The 18,147-nt window shown below is 41.5% G+C and overlaps 1 protein-coding gene across 1 annotated transcript in view; it reads left to right on the top strand.

Moving 5' to 3' along the window:
* The window catches only part of ush2a (Usher syndrome 2A (autosomal recessive, mild)), a 1,196,697-nt gene that overhangs the window by 1,055,186 nt on the left and 123,364 nt on the right, over positions 1–18,147 (top strand). Inside the window, exon 60 of the mRNA XM_041207243.1 lies at positions 3,454–3,808. Within this exon, the coding sequence (XP_041063177.1) occupies positions 3,454–3,808 (355 nt within the window). The remainder of the gene's footprint in view (positions 1–3,453; positions 3,809–18,147) is intronic.

Raw genomic sequence — 18,147 nt, 5'->3', positions numbered from 1 at the left:
ACATAGCTTCAGAAGTGGGAAGCCACTCTCATTGTTTCAAATTTATGGCATCTGCAGCATTTGCTTTATAATTGTCTTGTTTAATTCATAGCCCATTCAATTCTAGGTATGCCAGACTTGAATAAGTTTGTCCCTCCTTTCACTGACTTCTTTCTTCCTCTTCCCCCCCATTCATTTTCATTGGTAATTTTTTCCCTTTTTGTTTTGAGCAGATATTTGCTAAGACTTCTCTGTTGCATGTCCACCCCCATGATTATTGATATCTTCATGATATTCAATGTTCTTTTATCCAGTGCTTTCACCACGCCATGGAATCCATCCTTTCCATTGTGGGCCATTGCGTGTATACTCATGAACTTGCTCTTCCACAGCACTGATTTATTTTGTTTCATTGCTGTGCTGGTCATCAATTCCCTACCTTTGTCTCTTCTGATGGTTTAACAACTTGTTTTTTTTCCGTTGAAGTAACAAGAACTAGAAACACAAACAACTCATGGATATGAGCCTGCCTATAAATCCCACATCCTTCATCAACTCCTAAACTTATTTCTCCTTTTAATCATCCTTTGCTGGATTTTTGTTTTCTTTGACCTTTCCCTCCCTGACCCCAACAATCTGTCCTCAGCAAGGCATTCAGTTTCATCCCCCTATGCCTCCACCTAAATCAATTCCAAGTGTACCTTGATGCCAAATTTTCCTTCCATTGCCTTTGATTTTATGCTTCTTTTTTATTTTAGGACCCCATCATGCATCTGTCCCCTGCCTTCTCCAGCCTTTAGCATCCCTTCCTCTGGTCCCTTGCCTGCTTTCAGTCTACTGCTGTAATATCAGCCATTTCAGCTTCTTTATTGTCCTCACTCAGTCTATCCCCCTCTGAACTTGCAGCACCCCATTTCCTTGGCTCTAACTGGGCTTCAATATTAAACCTGTATCAAAGTGCTGTGGTGACAGAATCGATAATCTGGTGAGGCCAAACATCAGGGGTGGAATTTAATGGTCTCCCTGGCAGTGGGCTGGGAGATTGAGGGGGTGTGGGAGCCAAATAATTGGGCAGGAAGGCTTAGGATGGAGAGCCGGTCACCTTCCCAACTCCCTCCAAGTAAGTTGAGGAAGGAAAGAGTTAAGAATAGCCTTCCTGCCCAGTGGCCACTTAAGTGGCCATCCCACCGATACTGGGTCTCAACCAGTGGCAGAGGGGGGCTCTGCCAAAGGGAAAACTGCCAGCTGGGTAAACCCTGGCATGCCTACAACCTGGTGGGGAGGACCCCTACTTTTCAGGTAGTCTGTGCTCAAGAGAGGCACCTTCCAGTGGCAAGGGCTGCCCCTGCTAGAAGACACTCCCTTATCTTTACACTGTCAGCCCTACCCCCACTGGGGCATCCCTGACTGGCCCCAGTGATCCCACCCACTTACCTGCCTTCCAGGGCTCCAATAGCAATCCTGCTCCTTGTGCCTACTACAGTACTGCAAATGGCTACTGCCCCCAGTGGTGCTGCCGGTACTGGAGAACTGCTGGTCTCTGACTAGTCAGCAGCCCTCAGGGGCACGAAATTTTCACTGCAGGAGCTGGGAGCCCCAGTGGCAGCCAGCAGACTACCTGGGAGTTAATCCTATTGGGGCTCCTGGAAATAGCCACAGATACCTCCTGTCTCACGCTTGGCCAATATTTCACTGCCAAACATTAAACCTTCATTTTCTAGACAGTGGCTGATCTCATCTTTTTTGGAGATCTTCTACCCACTATCTCCAACCTCAAGTCTGCTCAACCTGTTTCATTTCTGCAGCTACAAGAACATAGGTGGATTTTTTTTTTACTATTACTCATTCTTGAGATGTGGGCATCGCTGGCTAGGCGAGCATTTGTTGTCCATCCCTAATTGCACTTGAGAAGGTAGTGGTGAGCTGCCTTCTTAAACTCCTGCAGTCCACGAGGTGCAGGTATACCCACAGTGCTGTTAGGGAGGGTGTTCCAGGATTTTGGCCAAGTGGCAGTGAAGGAATGGCAATATATTTCCAAGTCAGAATGATGTATGGCTTGGAGGGGAACTTCCAGGTGGCAGTGTTCCCATGTGTCTGCCGCTCTTGTCCTTCAAGATGGTAGTGGTCTAGGGTTTGGAAGGTGCTGTCTAAGGAGGCTTGGTGAGTTCCTGCAGTACACCTTGCAGATGGGTACACTGCTGCTACTGTGTGTCAGTGGTGGAGGGAGTGAATATTTGTGGATGTGCCAATCAAACGGGCTGCTTTGTCCTGGATGGTGTCATGGTTCTTGAGTGTTGTTAGAGCTGCACTCACCCAGGCAATTGGAGAGTGTCCCTTAACACTCCTGACTTGTGCCTTGTAAATAGTGGACAGGCTTTGGGGATTCAGGAGGTGAGTTACTCATCGTAGGATTCCTAGCCTCTGACCCACTCATGTAGCCACAGTATTTATATAGCTAGTCTAGTTCAGTTTCTGGTCAATAGTAACCCCCAGGATGTTGATAGTAGGGGATTCAGTGATGGTAATGCAATTGAATGTCAAGGGGTGATGGTTAGATTCTCCCTTATTGCAGTGATCATTGCCTGGCACTTGTGTGGTGCAAATGTTACTTTCCACTCGCCAGCCCAAGCTTGGATATTGTCCAGGCCTTACTGAATTTGGACATGGATTGCTTCAGTGTCTGAGAAGTCGCGAATGGTGCTGAACATTGTACAATCATCAGCGAACATCCCCCCTTCTGACCTTAAGATGGAAGGGAGGTCATCGATGAAGCAGCTGAAGATGGCTAGGACTAGGACACCACCCTGAGGAACTCCTGTAGCAATGTCCTGAAATGCTCCTAACTTGCTGCTATGGAGAATGCTGCAATGGGGCCCTAAATTCTCCACGGGTTTTGTCACTGCGCTGCCATAACTTTATTTGAATTATAACATAAGCCCATTTATGAGCATAAACTGAATTTCCATTGTACTTTTGATGAACTTACAGCAGTTTCTGTTGCACTTCCAATGAAGTTAAGTAAGCTCAGCAATAAAGTTTGAGGAAATTATAAATCTTTTTCTCCACCAAGATAAGTAGTTATTGTTTGCTTTTCAAAGTTTCATCTTGTGTTGGAAGGGGCAACAAATACTGATTGGAGTGAGGTAAATGCAGTTTTGCATTTTTTCCATGAGCAAGCTACATTTAACATTTGTCCTACAAAACAAATGGAAACAATGGAGGCCTGCATGGTCCATGTTGCTTTATTAACATATGTGGGAATATGCATATTTACCAAATTATCTCCTAAGAAACAGCAGGCTTTGTCAAATGAAATCAATTGTTTGCTATTTGTAAAGGCTAAATGGTTCATACCATCCATCATTGCAAGCACATTTCATCTTAAAAGAAATAAAATTGGATATAATCAACCTATTTTCTTACAGGATTACTCAGATAAATGAATAAATGCTTTCACTTCTGTCTGATTTGCAGGCGACCTGTTGGGACTCAGGAAGAACTGCTGATTTTCATTTGGTCTGAAGGTGCTTTGGAGTTTATAGATGCTTCAGATATGCTTCAACCTTACACTGGATATGAGTATCGCGTCAGAGCTCGTAACTCTAGGGGATCGGTAGACAGTCTGTGGGCTTTTGTACAAACCCTTGAAGCAGCTCCTCAAGGCATGGCTGCTCCCTCTACTCAAGCCACAAGTGGATTCTCTGTCTTACTGCATTGGACCCTGCCAAGCTTTCCTAATGGAGTTATTTCTCAATATCGTGTTGTCTACCAAGAGAAAAGAAATGATCCAACAATTAACACAACTATAATTACAGCAGTGACAATGCCGGTAAGTCAAAAGGAAAACACCTAGCTTGCTTAGCTTTTCAATCAATATATTTTTTTCTTTTCATTTATATTCTTACTTAACGAATCTTTCTTCATATGCCCACAGGAAATCTAATGAATTGCATTTGATCAGCACTCTTCCCTGGGTTTTGACAAGAATAGCCTTTAGGCTGATTATGAGGTTGCCTGTGGCTTAAATCTCCCTTTTTTCATTTACACCATATTAGCCTTCATGTTTTACCATGTGACACTGATAAAAAAATGAAGATAGCATCTTCCAAAGCAGGATGAAAACCTGCCAAAGCTAATTTCTTGAGAAATCATTATTAGATAATTAAATTTACTGTCATTCTATCATTCTCTGTTCAGATGCATGAATCTTCTCAAAGGATGTAAGCCCTGATTCCAACCTTCAGTCACACCTGAAGAAAATTGTGCATGCAGGCAGTTAAAATAGGGACAGAGATCGCACTGCTTTCCTGTCAGCCATGATTTTAACAGCAATACTTTAGAAGAATTGTGAGGCTCTTGCCACAGGAGGTCCGATTATGTTTTCCACCAGGCAGATTGGGTTAAGACAGGTCCTCTGGTTTCACAAATGCATCAGGCTGTAGTATTGAAAAATGTTTATTGCTAGGAAAATACTTGGCACAAGTAAATTAACATGCGACTCACCAAAAAGTAAACAGGGGAAATAAACCTGAACCCCTTGCATAAATTGAACCAATCAATGGATTCAGAAGTATTGCAACAGGATGCTACAGCTAAGAATAAGCAAATGGAAAAAAAATGGAGAAATGATCCTGGTAAAAATGGGGATGAATACACTACTTTACTGAGTTGATTTTTTTGGTAGAAATAAAGCTTCAGAGCAGTTGTTTCTGGCTGGTAGAAATTTGAATTTTCCAATATTGTTGCAAATTACACAATATTGGCATAATAAATTTCTATTAGTTCCTTCAAGTTTCTCTGTGCTATTCAAAAACAAAAACAAAAATACCTGGAAAAACTCAGCAGGTCAGGCAGCTTCGGTAGATAGGAAAACAGTTGACGTTTTGAGTCCACATGACTCTTCAACAGGAAGAGTCATGCGGATTCGAAACATCAACTGTGTTCCTAACCACCGATGCTGCCAGACCTGCTGAGTTTTTCCAGGTATTTTTGTTTTTGTTTTTGTTTTGGATTTCCAGCATCCGCAGTTCTTTGATTTTATTTCTTTGTGCTATTAGTAAACTAGCCTAAAATTTTCACCGCACCAAAAGCACAGGAGGTGAGGCGGGTGCTGCACACACCTGTTCACCTTAGCTAGTGATGGCAGCTCAATAAACTGATTTAAGCATGCAACCAGCGCCACCTTCACAATTCCTTGGCTGCATGCATATTGGATGGCGGGAGAGGGCATTACAGAGAGGGAAAATACTCAACCATCTCTGATGACACTCAACAGTAGCCACCACCCCTTTATGGAATTTCACCTGGAATTTAGTTGTTCGATAAATGTTCTTTCTGTCGTAGATTTTTTGATCGTGTTTATATTTATGAAGAAGTAAGGTGAAAATCTGTAGGCTGGATTGAGGAAGGGGATCAGATAGTGTTGTGAAGATGGTGCCGATAAGGATTGTGGAACTGTGGTGTGTTGGGAATGGGAGGGATGGTTTATTTGAAGTGCTCTTTGATGAGCTGGACTCTGGGAAGCACTGGTAGTACTGGTGTTCCTGCTCTTCCTCCTCTTCATGTTGTTCTTCTTGTTCTTGTTGTTACTCCTGCTGTTGATCATCCCCAAGTGCAACCTGGGGCTCGATTTTGCCGTCAGCAAGCAAGGGGTGGGGACAGTTTGCCGACATGCAAAATGACGCGGGATGACATCGGGAGGAACCCCCGACATCATCCTGACCCATTTAAATATTCAGGAAGGCAGGGACACAGCGAAATCAGCTGTCCGCCCGCCGACCTGTCAATGGCCAACTGAGACCATTGACAGGATAATTAAAACAATTAAAGGATCTGCCCGGCCAACCTTAAGGCTGGCGGGCAGGTCAGGAGCCCCGGCGGGCTTCTGAAAAAACATGAAACCTCATCCACCGGCGGAATGAGGTTTCATGCAGGGTTTAAAAAACTTTAATAAAGTTTTAGTGAAATTTATTAACATGTCCCATCTTGTGTGATATTGTCACATGAGGGGGACATGTTAAGGATTTTTTAATTTTTCTATTTTTAATGTTTGAACAACTATTAGCGATCTCCCTGAAGCAGCACTTAACCTCAGGGAGATATGCGCTCTTCGGTGCGCATGCTTGAAAGAGCACACTCTCACATTTGGGGAATCCCCCCCCAGCCCTCACAGGAAGTGCATAGCGCTTCCCACCAGGCGTCACACTGGGCGGGCCTTAATTGACCCGCCCACTTAAAATGGCGGCGGGGCTTGCTTCTCCAGCGGGGATTGGCTCCCCGCCCGCCGGAGATTGAGTCGGGCCCATCCGTCTGGTAGGCAGAAAATTCTGCCCCTGATTTCTGTATCAGAAAAATATACAATTATACCCATCCTTCCACCAGGGCCCTCAATGAACAGATCATTGGGCTGCCAAAGCACAGGTTCTAAAGTTTGGATGGGTCCGGATGTACACTGCACTACACTAGTGGGGATATGTAAACATGGTGGTGTACTACATTGTCCAGAAATTTGGTGGAAGAAAGCTTACACATGAAACATTAACTTATTTTATTTAAAGATGCTGCCTAGGCTGCTCATGTGTCCAGCATTTTCTGTTTTTGTTTCAGATTTTCAGAATCTGTAGCTTTTTCAAAATAACCAATGGTCACAATAACAGAGAAAGCAAGTGTAAAATTCACAAATGAACTGCAAGATCAAGAAATCATATTTCCCACACAATAATGTGAAGGTGGAACTCATACCCAGAGAAAGTGGTTGATTCAAAATCAACTGGCAATTTTGAAAGGAACTGTATCAAGTGAGGGCTATATAGATATTAATATTAATCCTGCTTGTTTTCTCCAATGAATGGTTGGATACAGAACTTAGGGGTGAAATTCAATTTTAGCAGGGAATGACTGAGTACTACACTACTGTCCACTATACAAACTGTTTGATTTTCCTTTTTGTTGACTGGAACAGAAAGGAAAATCAGGTGTGTACCTTGTGGTTGACTGGCCCCTTTCTGCATGTTTTACGCCTCTGCCAAAGTTGAACTTCCTTACTATTCCTTAAAGCAAGGATCAATAGACAGGGACAGAAAAAGCCTCTTTTAGAATAGCTTACAAGGACTCAGGATGAAGTGGGGATAATGCAACAAATGGCCTTTTCTTGCTCGAGACTTTTGTTCTATGTAATAAACCTTATAGTGACATGATGTTCCAGCTCAGCAAACGCATGAATGGGAAATTCAATCCACAGTCCATGCATGATACTGCTACAGGAAAATTCTGCACAAGATAGCTTACCAGATGCCCATCCAGAAGTCTTAAATCATAAAAACTAGAATGAAGGATGAATGAGTAAACATATGGATAACTCCCTTTACAACATTTTTTAATTACTTGGCAAGTCAGATAGACACAGTCTTCCTTTCAAATTGACAGTGTAACATCTAGAATAGTAGTCCTCATAGGCAGCAAGCCATTCTAAGTACTCTGCCAGAGTCCAGAGAATATAATGTGACTATTGTAAGGACAGGAGATATATGAACATTATGAACAGATGACCACATCTTCATAGTTCAAAGCTAATCAAACTTAATGGAGACTTTAGAGCTAAAAGTCAGCAGCTATTATGGACAGGTGACCACCCTAACTGTTCTATCATAACCTGCAAAATATAATGGGAATATCATTAGGATGGGGGTTAGTAGCTGCTATTGGCAGGTGACAGCTTTATTGAAGTTCAGAGACCATTAAACCCAATGGACTAATCATTTGGACAAGAGGTTAATTACTTCTATGGGCAAATAACCACTCTGTTTTTGTGACTGCACAGTATAAGTTCAAATCTGCAAAATAATACTTAGTCTACAGCATAACAAATAATTACCATTGATCAATATATTTTAGCACAACACATAAACCATGTTCTAGTCAGTAAAGATTGGGCAAATAACAAATGATGTGAATAAAAACATTGATGACTTACAGTCATTTTCACAAGCATTCAATGTCAGAAATGCATTCTAGAGTTTGAAAGGTTTTGAATTACCCAGTTGTTCATTTCACATTTGCTGCATTGATATGCAGTATTGATGTAATTTGGAGGCGGTAGGTCGTTTATGTTATGTTTTTAATTTTGTGATATTTGCTATTTATAAAAAACTTTATTTAGTTATCAGCCGAAGTATAAACACAGTTACAATGTTAATTAAACATTGGTCCTTTAAAATTTGAACAGATATGGTATGCTGCAAAGATTAAATGGAAAGCAAAAGAAATCTAATGCGCTGGCAGCTTTTTTGTAACTAGAAGATAATTATGGCAACACTATTTTTCCTGAAGCAGTGGCTGATATAATGGCCAGATAACCATGCATGCTAGAGGCAGTCTCTGTATTTTTTTAGGATGGTATTGATCACCACTGAGCTGAGGTTTCAGCTCTGTGCCAGATTGTTTGATTAATGGATTGGTTGCTAAAAGAGGACTGAATGGGGATAGAAAATGCAGGCGGTCTGTACTGCCACTGTATATCCGTCAAGAAGTACACACCTCATTATAAAATGGTTATCAAGTATACATGAAAAATTAATTGGACTCAGTTTGATTCTGAAAAGAATCAGCTTTCAGCACCACAGTCCCCAGAACTTTCCAGATGTGCTTTGCGGCCCCCAGAGAAGGAGCGATGGGAGATGTATTAATACATCGTATTGATTGGATCAGGACCTCTGACAGTCATTTGTAGAGATACCATCTGTCTGCTGTTCACATTCCTTCACCAGAACAGGACGTGACAGATTATTAATCTCAACTCTTGAAGTATAGACAGTCCCCTTTCTGCTAAACTGCATTCCGATTCTGTAGGAGATGAAGCAGACCTGAAGGGTGCAGAAATTAAGGTTATTACACAAATTGAGCCATATGGTACAAATACTGAAGTGAGAAAATTGCCAGGCAATAAAAATTGTGCTGCCTTCCTAATGGTGTAAATTACAGTTAACCATAGCTCTAATGATGTCCTTCTGCTGCATTTAACTACTGTTACATGAAGGACATTGTTTAAAAAATAAAAAAAACATGAATGCCAACAGCATGTGTAACAATCTGTTAGATTTACATTAGGAAAATTGTCAACAGTAGGTAAATAATTGTATTAGCCAAGAAACCAGAAGTTAGAAAAAATGAACAATTCATAAATCTTTGCAGTATTGTTGTACTTCAGCGTTTGAGGGCTGAACATGCCTTGTAAATTAAGCATACAAATCTTCTTGATTATATAAAATATTTACACAAAGGTGCCTTAAATTATAATTCTGAAAATTACTAAGCATAAAGAGCAAAGTAATATACCCCATGCATGAGAAATGAACTGTGAAAATATTATCTCAATTTTCAATGTCATCATTATCATCTATAAGAACTTCTTTCTTACTGTTCCTTGGTCCCAAGAACCATCATATGCCATAATATTATACAATATTATATTTCATCTATTTCTCATAAAGATTTTTTTTATTTTTCAGCTACCTCATTATTCCCTCAACACTTTAATACATCTAATTAAGATCAAAGACTGTTTAAATATAAATTCTTTAAATAGGTAAAATATAATACATTGAGGCTTCATGTGCACTTCTTTGTAACTAAGCTGCATAGTAATAGGATTTTACAAGATCTGATTTAGTTACCTGTTAGTGGTTTCTCACGTGGGACAATATTAAACAACTTCCCACTCAAAACCAATTTCACACTTACTAAAACATGAACATGAATATAAAAACATTTTTCAAAAGTCATAGCAAACCTCTTTAAGCAGTTTGGTGTATGATAGCTGAAGAATATTTTCAATGAACTTTCCACTATCATGCTTTCAAGTTAATCAACTTGAGCACTAATTTTATAGGAATTCTCTGAAAGGACCTTCTTACATTTCCTTTTTATTATGTGCAAAAATAGATGTTGTAATCCAGAATTCAGAGCAGAATACAATGGAAAATATGTCATTCTTGGGCTGTACATCAACATCAATTGCAATGCAAATCACATTTCTGCTTGAAACAAATAAAAACTCAGTTCACTCTGTGCAGGTGGTACATTACACACTTTTGCACTACTGAATTATAATGAATATCTTTATGTTACATCTGTGTGACACAAAGGACAGAAACACATAATGGAACAATGTTAAACGGCCAGGCTTTTTTAAATTCATTCACGGGATGTGGACTGTGTTGGCTGGGGCAACATTTACTGCCCATCCCTGGTTGCCCTTGAGAAGGTGGTGGTGAGCTGCCTTCTTAAACCACTGAAATCCATGTGGTACACCCACAGTGCTGGTAGGAAGGGAGTTCCAGGATTTTGACCTAGCGACAGTTAAGGAACAGCAATATATTTCCAAGTCAGGATGGTGTGTGACTTGGAGGGAAACTTCCAGGTGGTGGTGTTCCCATCTATCTGCTGCCCTTGTCCTTCTAGATGGTAGTGGTTGTGGGTTTGGAAGGTGCTGTTGAAGGAGCCTTGGTGAATTCCTGCACTGCATCTTGTGGATGGTACACACTGCTGCTACTGTGCGAGGGAGTGAATGTTTGTGGATGTGGTGCCAATCACGCTGGCTGCTTTGTCTTGGATGGTGTCAAGCTTCTTGAGTGTTGTGGGAGCTGCAGTCATCCAGGAAAATGGGGAATATTCCATCACACTCCTGATTTGTGCCTTGTAGATGGTGCATAGGCTTTGGGGTGTCAAGAGGTGAGTTACTCGTAAGAGGATTCTCAACCTCTGACCTGATCTTGTAGCCACGGTATTAATTTGGTGAGTCCTGTTCATTTTCTGGTCAATGGTAACCCCCCAGGATGTTGATAGTTGCTGATTCAGTGATGGTAATGTCAATGAACACCAAGGTTAGGTTCTCTCTTGTTTGAGATGGTCGTTGCCTGACACTTGTGTGGTGCAAATGTTACTTTCCACTTGTCAGCCCGAGCCTGGATATTGTCCAGGCCTTGCTGCATTTGGACATGAACTGCTTCAGTACCTGGGGAGTTGTGAATGGTGCTGAACATTGTACAATCATCAGCAGACATCCCCACTCCTGACCTTATGATGGAAGGAAGGTCATTGATGAAGCAGCTGAAGATGGTTGGGCCAAAGACACTATGCTGAGGAACTCCTGCAGTGATGACCTCCAACAAACACAACCATCTTCCTTTGTGCTGTGTATGACTCCACCAGTGGAGTGTTTTCCCATGATTCCCAATGACTCCAATTTTGCTAGGGGTCCTCAATGCCACACTTGGTTAAATGCAGCTTTAATGTCAAGGGCAGTCATTCTCACCTCACCTTGGGAGTTCAGCTCTTTTGTCCATGTTTGAATCAATGATGCAATGAGCTGAGTGACCCTGTTGGAACCCAAACTGGACATTAGTGAGCAGGTTATTGCTAAGCAAGTGCCGCTTGATAGCATTGTTGATAACTCCTTCTATTGCTTTACTGATGATTGAGAGTAGACTGATCAAGTGGTAATTCGCCGGGTTGGATTTGTCCTGCTTTTTGTGTACAGGACATGCTTGGGCAATTTTCCACATAGCCAGGTAGATGCTAGTGGTGTAGCTGTACTGGAACAGCTTGGCTAGGGGTGCGGCACATTCTTGAGCACAAATCTTCAGTACTATTGCCAGAATATTGTCAGGGCCCATAGCCTTTGTACTATCCAGTGCCTTCAGCCATTTATTTTCTTTTATTATTCTTTCATGGGATGATGGCATTGCTGGTTGGGTCAGCATTTATTGCCCACCCTTATTCAGAGGGCATTTAAGAATCAACCACATTTCTCTGGGTCTGGGGTCACATAAAGGCCAAACGAGGTAAAGACAGCAGATTTCCTCCTCTAAAGGACATTAGTGACCCAGATGGGTTTTTATGACAATCAGCAATGGTTTCATGGTCCTCATCAGACTTCTTGATATCACGCAGAGTGAATCGAAGTGGCCAAAGATTGGCATCGGTGATGCTGGGGACCTCCGGTGGAGGCCAAGATGGATCATCCACTCAGCACTTCTGGCTGAAGATTGTAGCAAATGCTTCAGCCTTACCTTCTGCACTGATATGCTGGGCTCCCACATCATTGAGGATGGGGATATTTGTAGAGCCTCCTCCCCCAGTGAGTTGTTTAATTATCCACCACCAGCCATGACTGGATGTGGCAGGACTGCAGAGCTTAGATCTGATCTGTTGCTTGTGAGATTGCTTAGCTCTATCTATCACTGGCTGCTTATGCTGTTTGGCATGCTAGCAGTCCTATGTTATAGCTTCACCAGATTGACACCTCATTTTTAGATATGCCTGGTGCTGTTCCTGGCATGGCCTCTTGCACGCTTCATTGAACCAGGGTTAACTCCCTGGCTTGATGGTAATGATTGAATGGGGAATATGCCAGGACATGAGGTTATACATTGTGTTTGAATACAATTCTGCTGCTGCTGCTGGGCCACAGCACCTCCTGGATGCCCAGCCTTGAGTCGCTAGATCTGTTTGAAACCTATCCCACTTAGCACAGTGGAAGTGCCAAACAACATGATGGAGTGTATCCTTAATGTGAAGGTGGGACTTCGTCTCCACGACGACTATGCAGTAGTCACTCCACCCGACACTGTAATGGACAGATGCATCTGCAGCAGGCAGGTAGATAAGGATGAGGTCACAAATGTTCTTCCCTCTTGTTGGTTCCTTCACCACCTGCTGCAGACCCAGTCTAGCTGTGATGTTCTTTAGGACTCAGCCAACTCGGTCAGTAGTGGTGCTACTGAGCCACTCTTGGTGATGGATATTGAAGTCCCCCACCCATTCTGTGCCCTTGCCACCCTCAGTACTTCCTCCAACTGATGTTCAACATGGAGGAGCACTGATTCATCAGTTGAGGGAGGGCAGTACATGGAAATCAGCAGGGGGTTTCCTTGCCCTTAATGCCATGAGATTTCATTGGGTCCAGAGGACTCCCAGGGCAACTTCCTCCCAAATGTATGTCACTGTATCGCCACCTCTGCTGGGCCTCTTCTGGCAGTAGGACAGGACATAACCAGGGATGGCGATGGTGATGCCTGGGACATTATCTGTAAGATATCTTCTGTGAGGATGACTTTGTCAGGCTGTTGCTTGTGTAGTCTGTGAAACAGCTCTCCCAATTTTGGCACTAGCAGGGTTGACAGGGCTGAGTTTGCCGTTAAGTTGATGCATAAGTCTAAGTTGATGCCTGGTGGTCCGATCGGTTTCATTCCTTTTTTGAGGCTTTGTTGTGGTTTGATACAACTGAGTGGCTTGATACAGCTGAGTGGCTTGATAGACCATTTCAGAGGGCATTTTAGAGTCAACCACACTGGATTCACATACCAGCCAGATTTTTAATTCCAGATTTTTATTGAATTCAAATTCCACCAGCTGCTGTGAACCAGGATTTGAACTTGGGTCCCCAGAGCATTACCCTGGGCTTCTGGATTACTAGTCCAGGGACAATACCACAATGCCATTGCCTCCCTGTGATAATTCAGTAAGTGTCTGATATGCTATTGCCCTAATATTTAAACATCTGCCATCACTGACATACAAAGCATGCCATCCAATCAGCCACCTATTTTGGAATACAAATGAACCAATGAGTTGAGAAATTCAGCTGATCAGCCACCCAGATACTGCTATTGGGGGAAAAGCCACCCATAATCTATATCTGTGATTCTACCCTGTTCACTAAATAAGAACAGGTTTGAAAACACACTTCAAAATTGACAACAAAAGGTATCTATGTTCCAGAATTTCAATAATTTATAACATACAGCATTTAAAGTATTAAAAGACCAAAGTCTCTGTAACATAGTTCTCTAGTGTTCTATTGGCTATAACTTTAATCAAACACTTTCACTCTCACTGTGGATGTTGCATAAACCCTGCCTGCATAGCATTATGCTATGGCAGAAGACAAAGAGGATAAGTATGTGACTGTGAATCTGGGGATTATCAATTCAGTCTGTGCCAACTGGGCCAGCTAGAATTAAGTCATTCTGGACAATCCAATGCACTTGATCAATGATCCCTCTAAACTTTCTTTGTTATGCGTGGGCTGTTTTTTCAAGACGTGTACATGTTAAAGTTCTTTGCACAGCTGCACAGATGTGGTCTCTTAAAGGGAACATCCTGTGAGCAACCTCCACTTTACCTTCATGATTGCTGCATTGCTGCACATGTGCACAGCTTAGAGGAAACATTGTTGATAATGTTAACAGTTAGCATTTGGCACCTATGTGGTAAATGTCATGAAGCACACTGGACACAAACATACATTTGTCCTTTGTGGTGAATTTAAAATTACAGGTACAAGAAAGTGAGTTTAAACAACTGTAATACATTGGGTATTACAGAGATATTATAGCAACTGGGTGTGTGAGAGAGAACTGAAATGCTCATAGATATGTTTCATTATTGTTTCAATGGAAGGACTCACTTTAAATTGATCTACCTGATGTGTTACTTTCTTTGTAATCACTCCTCCAGCATCTCGGATACCTCATGTCTCCCACCCCCTAAACTGCCCCAACTAGTATGTTTAATGAATTCCAACACTAATGTTGCTTAATAAATTAAGTGAACAAAATGTGTTTCCACAAGTTAAACAGGAAGTGACTTGATTTTTAATTAACTTCATCTTGGCCTGAAAGGCAGCAAAAATGATGACATAAGTAAGTGGTTATCAAGCCATTGAGTGCACTTGTATCTACATTTCCAGTTACCGCTGTGGAAGTGTTTATTGATCTGATATTCTACTATCATGATTTAGTTTGTATTATTTATTATCATATTATCACATGGCATGTTGATTACAAGCACCTGAGAATTTGAATTTGAACCGAAGTGTTCCAGAGTAACAGGTCTGCCTGTCTTTCAAAGTCACTTAAGATCAATGTGTGATTTTATTTAGCTCTTAGTTAGATTACCAGATGGAAATTCACATATACAAAGAATTCTATTTCCAAAGATGATAGGCAAATTGATATCTTTTCACTTGCTTAGCTGGAATCATATGTCCTGTCAGTAGAGTAAGCAGTAGTATTGATAGCAATCATAAAGGTGGCTCAGATTATACAGCTCTCTCTAATTCAAAATGATTATTCAAGGTGCTTATTATCAAGATGCCATGAAATAATAGTGTTAAATAAGACAAAATAAGGCCTAGCAGAGGAAAATGTGGGCCATCATGACAAGTATTTGCGAAGTAGACAGAAAATGTTGCTGGAAAAACAAGAGCATTTAATGGCTTAACAGCATTGTGGTCACACATCACAGCTCCCTTCGAACAAAAAGCAAATCTAAGTGAAAATACTGTTACAGCCAAATAAAATCAACAAAAGAAAAATCACACATTAGGTACCAGTCACTTTAAGTGTAAAAGGTTTAAGAACCAAAGGCAATGTGTGCACACATTTCTCTGGAAGCTTCCTGTGTTGCCTCTGTACTTCAGCTCACATCAGCTCTTGACAGCTACAGATCAATGCAAAATTTTGATCATTTTCAGCCTTAGCAGCCTCTTGACCTCTTGACTACGTTTTGAGGTACTTCAAGTAGTTGAATACAATCACAGTAAACTATGTGAAATTGGTACTGTAGTTGGATCTCCCAGCAGTATGCAGTGACCCTGAGGTCAATACTCTTAGGACTTGGCCCTCCCCAGTGTTTTATGAAGAGATTGGAACAACAAGACACCACACTGAATAAGTAAGTACAATGCACTAATATGAGTTATGTTTACAGTTACACAGTGCTTTACAGTATTAAATTTCAACCACTTTTTTTGAAGCAAAACTAAGAAATTTGTAGTCTTATCACTAGTGAAAATAAAGTCATTATATTTTCCATGTTTAAATAAAGACTGTCTTTTTGAGGAAATATATTTCAACTTTACATAGTACGGCCACAACAGTCATATAATTAGTTATTAACATAATGAATTTGAAAAGTAAATTATAAAAGTAAAAATTATCAAATAAATAGCATTGTGACTACCTTTGAATTGTAATGTAAATAGACTTGGGGTATTTTGTTGCGTTCCAAGACTTTCTAAGGAGAATAATAGGGAAAGATGAATAGGGTCTTTGTTTTGCAACTCCTAGAGAACCTATACAGTTGAAAAGGAAAGACTTTATGGGAAGGAGAAAGCTTAGATAAGCATGTAATAATCAAATAGATACATCTGAGTAAATCTGTAAGAATACTGGCATAAAGAATGATCCAGGTACATAACTTGTTGCCAGAGTTGATAGTTTTTTTTAATGAAAAGTAATAACCAATTTTCATTATCTTTCTACAATCTCCTACCACATTAAATTCAATGGTAGTCTTTGTTGTCATAATGATGATAGCAAGAGTAGAGAAACAATGTGCAGCTAGCAATACTGAGCAATACCTTCCTGTTGATGAAAACTGGGAATAGTTAGAAATACCTTTGGGACTAAGTTGATTTTTGACTTGCCCATCGTATTATGAATTAGCTACTATCATAGCATGTTCCCCATTCTTTAGCTCCTTCTAGATCGCCACTGCTACAACTTAAGAAAGAAGGTAACCATGCACTGTCAAATGTTCCTCATTGTTGCTTTCAATGGTGAGTACAGAACAGGTTAGAATGTACTATTGCTTCTTCCAAAGAATTTCCTTATTGACCATGTATCAACTACTACTGAATGCCAATGGAATGCTTTCATGCTCAGAGTAGACGCTGAGATAGGCTCTCCTTAAAATAAGACTAACTACTGATCTTCACAGACATAGACTACCCAGTGAATTTTCAGTATATGGGGTGAAATGGGGATTATTTGCACCCACTTTTAGACCTCTAAAACTATCTGTGGTCAACACTTTTGGGGTGAATTGCAGCTCATGATACATTGGCATGGGTGCAGTGAACAGTCACCGGAAGTATGCAGAGCAGGCAGATTAGAATGTAAAACAGTGTGCAATACTGCTTTGATGTAAGTAGGGCCATTTTGGAGCTCGATGTTCTAACTATCAACCTCTTATCCCCTCATAGCTAAGCATGTGTTCAGCAGCTGAAAAAACTGCCCCCCCCCCCGCCCACCTGCACCTCACCCACCCTAACAACCACTACCACTTAAAGGGATCATCAACCAGTTACTGATTAGTTGCTGATTGATTTCTTCTGGCTGTTGCTACAATTTTCTAAGCATTCAGTGATTTCTAATTGCTTTAAATTGCAAAAATCTACAGGAAGTGGTGTGACAGGTGCTCATGGAATTTTTGCTGACTTCAAGGCATCTGCACAAATCAGTTGCTCCCAGACATGGATGTTCTAGAAACCATTCGCCTTGGTATACCGCAAAACTTGGGCAATGAATTGGGTCCATGCAAAGCACGACAAGCTGCTGGAAGAGGGAAGAGAAGGAGGGAGAAAAAAGCCCTCAGTGGAGGCCATATCTATCTAGGTTATTCAGGGAGCAATTCTCATACCTGAACCTCAGCAAGGAGCAAGATGAGGTTTCTGCACTTCAGTAAGGACATCCTCACTGAAATCTGCCACCTGCTGCAGCTACAACTGCAACTTCAGAACAAGGCAAGGAACACATTGACAGTAGCTGTGAAGGTGACCCTGGCAAAGAACTTTTATGCATCTAGTCCCTTTTGGCTGGAGCTGGAGATGTTTGCGGCATCTTGAAGTTTACTATCCACGATTGTTTAATTCTTTCTGCTCATTCAAAGCTAAGTACGTTTCATTCTCCCTTGCTAGGGAGAAACAGGCAGAGCAAACATGTGGCTTTAGTAGGATTATAGGCTTCCCCTGAGGAAGGATTCCTCATGCCGGAGGACCCCTGCAGTGTTAGGCAGAGCAGGTGTCAAAATTCATTGTGGTCTGCTGTAACCCACACAATCTCACCATCATGAGGGCACAACCATTGCCACCAGCTATATGACATGCGACTGAAGAGCAGGAACAACAGGAGGAGGAGGAAGAGAAAGAGAGAGCCTCTTTTTGCCCAGACTGTAGGTTAAGAACTCAATTGAGTGCAATATCAGTAAAGGAAACACCAAATTCCCCATCCACCAACAGTCCCACCCCTTACCTTTCTGCCTTCTGTGTGCCTTTGCCTGTCCTAGTGCTCCAACACAGATGTACCCCAGTGTTTGCAGCAGGGC

Source organism: Carcharodon carcharias, chromosome 2 (assembly GCF_017639515.1).
Source record: "Carcharodon carcharias isolate sCarCar2 chromosome 2, sCarCar2.pri, whole genome shotgun sequence".
Taxonomy (NCBI): domain Eukaryota; kingdom Metazoa; phylum Chordata; class Chondrichthyes; order Lamniformes; family Lamnidae; genus Carcharodon; species Carcharodon carcharias.
The sequence above is the reverse complement of the archived record's forward strand: the minus strand, read 5'-3'. Positions and strand labels throughout refer to the sequence as shown.